Source organism: Suncus etruscus, chromosome 12, assembly GCF_024139225.1.
Source record: "Suncus etruscus isolate mSunEtr1 chromosome 12, mSunEtr1.pri.cur, whole genome shotgun sequence".
Lineage (NCBI taxonomy): Eukaryota > Metazoa > Chordata > Mammalia > Eulipotyphla > Soricidae > Suncus > Suncus etruscus.
Window position 1 is genome coordinate 40,749,780 of NC_064859.1, and position 9,611 is coordinate 40,759,390.

The 9,611-nt window shown below is 36.0% G+C and overlaps 1 protein-coding gene and 1 non-coding gene across 2 annotated transcripts in view; one reads left to right on the top strand and one right to left on the bottom strand.

The window, feature by feature from the left end:
- Positions 1 to 8,480, bottom strand: part of VWA3B (von Willebrand factor A domain containing 3B) — a 240,712-nt gene extending 232,232 nt beyond the window's left edge. The window contains exon 1 of the mRNA XM_049784589.1: positions 8,285 to 8,480. Within this exon, the coding sequence (XP_049640546.1) occupies positions 8,285 to 8,480 (196 nt within the window). The remainder of the gene's footprint in view (positions 1 to 8,284) is intronic.
- Positions 2,041 to 2,102, top strand: LOC126025342 (U7 small nuclear RNA). The gene has a single exon (XR_007501353.1). It is a non-coding gene; the product is annotated as a U7 small nuclear RNA (small nuclear RNA).
- Positions 8,481 to 9,611: the final 1,131 nt, after the last annotated feature.

Here is a 9,611-nt window from a genome sequence, read left to right on the forward strand (position 1 = left end):
TAGTTTTCCTTCTCCCAACCCAACTGCCTCTATTGTAGACTGTAGACATGTAGACATTCTCTCTCTCTCCATCTATCTCTCCCTCTCTCCCGCCCTCTTGATCCCTCCTTTTTTAATTTTTGGGCAGTGTGGTTTGCAATATTGTTACTAAATGGGTAGCATGCATATCACTTTACATACTTTCGGCACCCAATGATCATTTCCAACTATCATAGTGCGTAGTGGTTCTTTCTCTGCCCTAAATGCATCCCCCGTTGTGGCAAGCATACTACCAAGGACTAGTCTTCCTGACCCTTATCTCTATTGCCTTTGTATGTTATTATCATATTCAACTCTATTCCATTGATCTGAGGGGATATACCATGCTGTTTTAATTACTGCTGCTCTATAGTACTGTATTATAAAATGGGGGAAGTGAATCTCTCCCTCTTCTTTGTCCCAAGGATTGCTTTAATTATTTGTGGATGTTTATTATTATTCCATATGAATTTCAGGAATGTTTGATCTTTCTTTGAAAAGTATTTCTCTGAAAAATATCATGAGTATCTTTGTAGGGATTACATTAAGTCTGTACAATGCTTTAGGAAGTATTGCCATTTCAATAACATTAATCCTTCCAATCTATAAACAAGGGGTGTGTTTCCATTTCCTTGTGTCCTCTTTGTTTCTTAAAATAGTATTTTATAATTTTTATGTCTTTCATCTCTTTAGTTGACCCCAAAGTACTAAATTTTCTGAGGCACAGTTGTGAATGAGATTATTTTTATAATATGTCTTTCTTGGTATTTGTATCTAGGAAAGATGTGAATTTTTTGCATATTAATTTTGTTGCCTGCCACTTTACTATACAAATATATTTTTGTCAGAGTCTTTAGGATTTTCTAAATATAGTACGTCATTCACAAATAGTGAGAATTTGACTTCTTCCTTTCCTATCTGGATGCCTTTGATATCTTTTTCTTGCCTAATTGCTATGGCAAGTATTCCCAGTACTATATTGAATAGCAATGGTGAGAGTGGACAGCCTTGTTTTGTGCCAGATCTTAGAGGAAAGGCTTTCAATTTTCCCCCACTGAGTATATTTATGGTGGGCTTAGGTAAATGGTTTTGACTATATTGAGGAAAGCTCCTTTAATTCACATCCTGTTAAGAGTTTTTCAATCATGAATGGGTGCTAGATCTTGTCAAATACTTTCTCTACATCTATTTATAAGATGACATCATTTTTATTTTCTTTTATTGATATGGTGTATTATGTCCATTAACTTGTATATGCCAAACCAACCTTGCATGCCTTGGTCATGGTGTATGATCTTTTTGATGAATTGTTGGATTCTATTTACTAACATTTTGTTGAGGATCTTTGCATCTGTGTTCAGCCTGCAATTCTCTTTACATGTGATGTTTTGTCTGTTTGGGTGTCAGGATGATGTTAGCTTCATAGAAACCATTTGGGAGTATTTCTATTCAATTTCCTGGAAAAGTCTTAAAAGGATTAGCAATGGGCCCTCTTTAAATATTTGAAAGAATTTACTAATGAATCCATCTGGGGTTGGGCTTTTGTTTTGGTGAAACCTTTGATTACTACTTTAATTTCCTCAATATGATAGGACTCTTCATTTATCCCAAATCACCTATTTTTCAACTTTATAAGGTTATAAGAGTCAAGGATCTATCCTTTTTTAAAGATTGATTTCATGCATAAAGATTTTCAAAATAATCTCTATCCTTTGAATTTCTGTAGTGTCTACTCTGGATCCCCCTTTATTTCTCATATGGTTTATTAGGTTTCTCTCGTGAGTTTTGTTAATGTTTTGTCGATCTTGTTTATTTTTTCAAAAAAATGTATTTGTTGATCTTTTGGTTTGTTTTGTTTGCTTGTTTCCATTCATTAATTTCTGCTCTAAGTTTTATTTCCTTCCATCTGCATAATGATCTTTTTCCAATTTATTTGATTTTTTTTTTATTTTTTGTTTTTGGGGTCACACCTGGCAGCGCTCAGGGGTCACTCCTGGCTCTACACTCAGAAATTGCTCTTGGCAGTGTTACAGCTCTTTTAGAATTTGTCCAGCAGGCTTTCTGGTCTCCACCAGAAGGCCCATTAAAAAAAAAAAGGAAGGAAAAAAAAAAAGAAATTGCTCTTGGCAGGCTCGGGGACCATATGGGATGCAGGGATTTGAACCACCGACCTTCTGTATGCAAGGCAAACGTTTGCCTTACCTCCATGCTATCTCTCTGGCCCCCCTTTTCCAATTTCTTAAATGTGTAGTCATTATTCATGTTGACTATTTCTTCCATCCTTATGAATAAAATTTTTCTCTTAATATTGTTTCTGTTGTGGCACACAAATTCTGGTAGCTCATGTCCTCATTTTCATTTGTTTCTAAAAAGCTTTTGATTTCCTCTCAGTAGTGTTCAGTAGTGAGCTGTTTAATTTTCCAGGTATTAGAGTTATTTTTCCATTTTTGTTTGTAATTCACTTCTATTTTTCAGTGCATCATGGTTCTATAAGATTCAATTTCTATTCTCTTATGGAGTTATATTTTGTAACCCAGTATATAAACTATCTTGGAAAATATCCCATGTGCATTGGGAATGTGTATTCTAGGTATATCCTAAGGATATACCATAGGAACACAAAAATACAATACAAAATTCCTTCATCATACCTATATTCATTGCAGCACTATTTACAATAACCAGACTCTGGAAACAACCAAGATGCCCTTCATCAGAGGAATGGCTAAAGAAACTGTGACACATATTCACAATGGAATATTATGCAGCCATCAGGAAAGATGAAGTCATGAAATTTTCCTATACATGGATGTACATGGAATCTATTATGTTAAGTGAAATAAGTCAGAGGGAGATAGACACAGAATAGTATCACTCATCTATGGGTTTTAAGAAAAATTAAAGACATTACTGTAATAAGGCCCAGAGACAATAGAGTTGAGGGCTGGAAGGGCCAGAACGACTGGCTCACAATTTGAAGCTCACCACAAAGAGTGGTGAATGCTGTTAGGAAAATAACTACACTAACAACTAGCATGACAATGTTAAAGAATGAGAGAAGTAGAATGCCTGTCGTGATAGAGGCAGGGGTTGGGGAGAAGAGGAGGCATTGGTGGTGGGAATATTGCACTGGTATTCTGTTTATGACTGAAACCCAACTACGAACATGCTTTTAATCATGGTGCTTAAATAAAGATTTATATAAAAAATAAAAAGAAAAATATATATTGGAGCTGGAGAGATAGCATCCAGGTAAGGCATTTGCCTTGCATGCAGAAGGATGGTGGTTCAAATCCTGGCATTCCATATGGTCCCCCGAGCCTGCCAGGAGAGATTTCTGAGCGTGGAGACAGTGAGATAGGAGGAACCCCTGAGCACTGCCAGGTGTGACCCAAAAACCAAACAAAAGAAAAAGAAAACAAAAGAAAAAAAAAGAAAAAAATGTATAAGGGATCTAAATGGGAAAAAAAGAATGTGTATTCAGCTTTGGGAGTGAAAGGCCACATATATATACATATGTATGCATGCATGTATATAGCATGTATGTACATATATGTATATATGTGTGTGTATATATATACCAGGTACTATAATGATACTGACTGGGTACAATATTCTTATTGAGGTATTTATTTTGTTGATTTTTTTCACTATATCCCTTCACTGATTTTGGGCCTGAAAGATTTCCTTTGATAAATCTGTTGTAAATCTCAAATCTTTGTATGTGATTTCTTTCTTTGATATATTGCTTTCAATATTCTATCTCTATGTAGAGTTTTCATAATTTTGATTAGGATATATCTTGGAGTATTTTTATTTAGATCTATTTTAGCTGTCTCTTTCAAGAAACCAAGATGCAGGTATATGCACTCTCAGTTCTAAGAACTTCTCAGCAATGATAGCTTTGACTGTTGCTTCTTCATAGGGGTTGTCTTCCTGGCTCTTTGGAATGCCAATTATTCTTATGTTGTTCCACTTAAATTCATCCCAAGGTTCTCTTGTCAGCTTTTTATTTATTGTAATACTTTTTTCCATCTTCCTCTGTTGTTTGCAGGTGCTATGAAGCTCATCCGTGAACTCACTGATTCTATTTGCAGCAGCTGTTACTCTGTTATGAGGCTTTCCAATGAGTTTTTCATTTCACCAATTTTTTCAGTTCTTTTATTTCTGTTTGAAGTTTTCTCATTTCTGTTTTCATATCCTCTTGTATCTTATTGGCTGTCCATTCCATGGTTTCTTTGAGTTCCTTAAACATCCTCAATATTTTCTCTCTAAAGTCCTTATCTGAGAGGTTTTCTATTTGGCTGATACTTGTTGGATCTTAAGAGCTACCATCTTCACTCACTAATAGTTATTGGATTCCATGTTTCTTTCACATTACAGTCATTGCAATCTGGAGGTGTTTATTCTATGTTGCAATGTGGCTAAGTTATTTGAAAAAAAAATACATGGCCACAGAGTGAAGTAGGACTACCACGCTTTTCTCAGGATGCTGACCTGAGTAAGAGAATGGTGCTGCTGAATCCCTGCCATCCTGTCTGTCTGTCTGTCTCAGATTCTTGGGACTGCAGAGCCCAGCTGGGGTAAGTTCAATCACCCCTCTCCTCCTCCTGGCACTTCTCTTTTCTCCAGTTCTCTATCCTAGGTGAGAAAATGGTGCCTCTGAGTCATAAAAGAAGCCTGTTACCATTCTGTCTACCTCAGTTTCCTGGTTTCACATGGCTGGTAAAGCCCAGTTGGGGTGGTTCAAAGATTCTTCTCATCCTGGCTCTTCTCTTTTCCTCCAGGCACTGACCTTGGTGAGAAAATGGTGCTTTTGAGTCACAAAGAGGACCCTGTTGCCTGTCTATCTCAGGGCTTATACCTGACTCTGTGTTCAGAGATCATTCCTGGCTGAGTTCAGGAGGCCATATGGCATGCCAAGAATCAAACCCAGGTCTTCCTGCCCACTATACTATCTCTGGCCATTCTACTAATTTTATTTTATTTTTTCCAGTGGTAAGTCACATGCAAAGCAAGCACCCTACACTTTGTACTATTTCTCTGGCTCCCTTCTTTTTCTTTTCTAAAATAGAAAATATTAGCTTAAAATTTACTATGTAAATTTAATTATTATGTTTATTTGCTTAAGTTTTGTCTGTTTCTTTCACCTAAAAATAAGTTTCCCAAATTTCTCTTTGGTCAGTCATGTTATTTTAAACAAAGTAATTCAAAAGAAGAATTAAAAATAAATAAATAAGGGATTGGGGGGAAAATAAATAAATAAAAGTTCTCAAGCAATGAATAGATAACCACAGTGAAGAATGAACCCAATAGGAACAGATATTACAGTGAACAGGGCACTTGATTTGCATGCACCTGACCTAGGTTTGATCCCTGGCACCTATACAGTCTCCTGAGTACCACCATAAGTGATCCTTGAGTATAAAAACAGGAGTTAAGTCTTGAACACACCCCAAAACAGAACGAAATTGATAAGGAAACTAATTCAATGTTAGATCATAGATATGTAAGATGTGAATTATAAAATGTTTAAAAAAAATCAATATAGGGGCTAGAGAGATAGCATGGAGGTTAGGCATTTGCCTTGCATGCAGAAGGATGGTGGTTCAAATCCCAGCATCCCATATGGTCCCCTGAGCCTGCGAGGAGTGATTTCTGAGCATAGAGCCAGGAGTAACCCCTGAGCACTGCTGGGTGTGACCCCAAAACAAAACAAAACAAAAAATCAATATAGAAAAAATGTTTGATAATGCTAGTAAGTTCTATACAGAAAAAAATTTAACAAATTGTTCCTCTGTATTCAGACAAACAATCCTATAAAGTAGAGAAGACAACCTATAGAAAATGTATCTGCAAACCACCTAGATGAGAAAGAGCTCACATCTAGAATGTATACTGGACTCTTAACTCAACCATAATGAAAACTTAACATAATTTGAAAATGATCACAATACACACAAAAGCATTTATTTCACAAAAGATGAAAAATAGCAAATTAAGCACAAAAAAAGATATTCAAATACACAAGCCTGTTCATGTACAGTAGTGTCTAAATAAAATAGACTTGGCTAGAGAACTAAAAAACTGATAAACTACTTTTAAGCAAAGCAGTTGATAACCATAAGGGAGGGGTGGAGCCCATAAAATAGAAAACTACCTTCCTCCCTCAAAAAGAAAAAGAACAAAAGAAAACCCCTCCAGCTAAATGACTCATTCATAGCACTATATACTTCAATTTTGATGGAGAAAATGATTAAAAGTGTTGATTTTAAATACCATTACTTTTAAACATTTTGCAACAATCCAAATATTTTTAGCCTTTGCTCATATTTTTACAACAGTAAATCAGGACAAGACATATATATATGTATATATATGTCATGTTTATTTAATCACCAAAGGACAACATATATATATATATATATATGTTGATGTTCATATAATCACCAAAGGACAATATGCCTGGGTTTTTATTCCAAAATGTTTCTATTAAATACAAACGAAAAAGTCTTGAAGAACAGAAATGATGCAAACTCTATAATCAAATCAGTAAGGCATAGCTATTTTGCTAACAATAATGAATAATTTATAATTATTTACAATAGAAAATATAACCACTTCTTCCAGTTTTTTTCCTGACATACCCCGGACACCCCCTCACAAGATATTTAGATGCCCAAGGGCTTGGCCAGCCCTATGGAAAGATAAATTAGGATTAAGTTACTTTAGCTAGAGGCATGAAGTTAGAGAAGTTGCAGATACATTTTTTTAACCACCACATTCCCAAGATCTTTATTTGGTTTGTTTTTGTTCAGTTGTTTTGGTGTCACACCCCGTGTGTCTTGGGGTTTACTTCTGGCTCTGTACTCAGGGATCACTCTTGGTAAGGTTTAGGTGAACATAAGGCATGCACAGGGGTTAGGGGTGGGGACACATGATAGCCACATACAAAGCAAGCACCCTGCCCACTATAAAATCTGTGTGCACACTCCAGACCTTTCTTATTACCAGCATGGAACAGAAATGAAAAGGTAACTAGCAAAAATTAGAAAAAAATCTATAAAACAGTAATAATGGCTGTTTAATGAATATTTGTTTTTACTGCAGCAGACATTACCTCAATTTCCTGTATATCAATATATTTTGCTCTGTGACAGTATATTGAATGTCCTCAGCATCAGTGTAACTAACTTGTTGGACAAGATGCTCTAGAAAGGTAGGCTGTCTCATACATTATAAGACAATCAGTATCCCCAATTCCCTAACCTAGTAATATATTAATAGCCTTATTTAATACATCCAAGGAAAACTTCACATGTGTTTTCAACCTCAGGCTGGGGTGGAGGAGAGAATGACTAGGAGTTGGTGAGATTAAAATTCTAACTACAGATTTAAATAAATGAAACCAGAACATAAGGCAGGCTACACCAGGAAAACAGGATATTCTTCCTGAAACTCCATTCAGCTAATGTTGTAACTAATGGCTTCTAAACAGACACAGCACCACCCTAGGGAGGAGTATGACATCCTCTGGGATACGAGTCAAATTTATTTACATTTACCACTGAAAAAGAATGAAATGAAACATTACTAATATTTAATATGTGGGGTGACAACTGTATATCTAGAAAACACATGTATAGTAAGGGTTTCTGTACAAAATATCTTTATACTGATCACAACTAAAGGAGTTGGGGAAAAGAGGTTTCCAGGGAAGTCCTAGCAGGGTCATAAAAGGCCATGATAAAATTCAAGGACATACTATGAAAGAATGAAAGAGTTCCACTACTTGAGTGATCTCCTGACCCCTTTGCATAATCAATTTTTACCACTCAGGATGGAAAATCAAATCCACCTCAGATCTCTGGGGCTCTGTGGAGCCTTTAAAACTGGAAGTCTCAATCAGGTCAAGGACTTTTTTTTCATTTTCTCCATTTTTCTGGACCTATGCAAACATTGGCGATTGCCACTATCACACCTTTACTATATATATAATTTACTCTTATCCTTTAAGGAAAAAAAATACAATTTACTGAACTTAAAAACAAATTACTGTAGTAGAGTGCCTGCCTCGAATGCAGGTAGGGGATGGGAAGGGGGGAGGGGGGTAATGTTGCACTGGTGAAGGGGGGTGTTCTGGTTATGACTGTAACCCAAATATGATCATGTTACTTAAATAAAAAAATATATTTAATAAAAAAAAACTGGAAGTCTCCAATAAACAAGTTGTATTTCCCAGCCACACTGTTTGCAAATACTGTACCTTCACAATGTGGAAATCCAATGTGTGACAAAATCTGATTCAAGGTCAATTTGTTGCTCTTTAGTCCATGTAGTTGAAGCCAGTCATTGGATGAGATGAGACTCTGCTGGGCCAAGTCTGCTTTGGTGCTGCTCAGTCTCTCTTGACTCTGCTGCTGCTTCTTAGAGATGGTAGGAGGTGAACCAGCCACTTTCATCTCTGCAGGAGGATCTAAGTCACAGGAACGATTTAAAGGGCAATTACCAATTAAGGGCAATCAAATAATAGTACAGAAGGTAAGAAGGTAAGGCATACATCGGTTGACCCAGGTTTGATCCCTAGCATTCCATATAATCTTCCGAGCATAGCCAGAGTCATTCCTGAGAGCAAAGACAGGAGTAACCCCTGAACATTGCCAGGCATGGCCCACCCACCCCCAAATTGTCAAACAAAAACTTGGAAACAATCTAACATCAAAAAGGTTGGTTTAGCATGCACTTACAGTATACCCACAAAGTGGATTTCTGTTATCAGTTAAAAATTATTATAAGTATTTCTACTTGCTGATAAATAATATAATCATATGTATGCTGAAGTATCCTAAAATTCATCACCTATATGTAAATATCTTTATTTACACAAACACCTAGACAGAAAAACCACCAAAGGTTGAGGATTGTTTTTTCTGGATCTGGGAGACAGTAACATAATTATGCTTTCTTGATGTTTCTGTTTTTTGCACTAAAGATGTATAAAACAGGATTGATTTTTATAATAATAAAAACACAAAGTGCTTTCATTTTGGAAATCAAACATTTCTCTTTAGATCTATCCTACACATCTTAATTCAAATTATAATCACAACTCACATTTTTTGTCCATAAAAGATAAAACCTTCACCCATCATCATCACCACCACCACCACCACAACCAAGAAAAAAAAGAAGATAAAACCCTAAAAGGAAACATTCCTGGCATGCAGGAGGGTTAACAGGGAGTTAGTGACAGCATGGGAACATACTGTGCTCTGTCCTGATGCAATATTCACTCACCAAGTGCACATTTAATCTTCCAAGTCTTTAAAGGTGGGCATAAACATTCTTACTCTGAGATATCCAGACTCAAGGCAATCTGCAGTATATTAAATATACCTAGACTTGCATGTATATTACTAGTATACAGAGGAAAGGAGTGATTGAACTCCTAATGCAGTTTTGATCCACTTTCTACAACCTATAATACTGTGGCAAAAGAGAAGAAAGCTCTATTTATTTCTATATCTGAAGTGTGCAATGCATATATGTTAACTCCATAGTCTGAGACAATTTACCACCAAAATACTGGTATT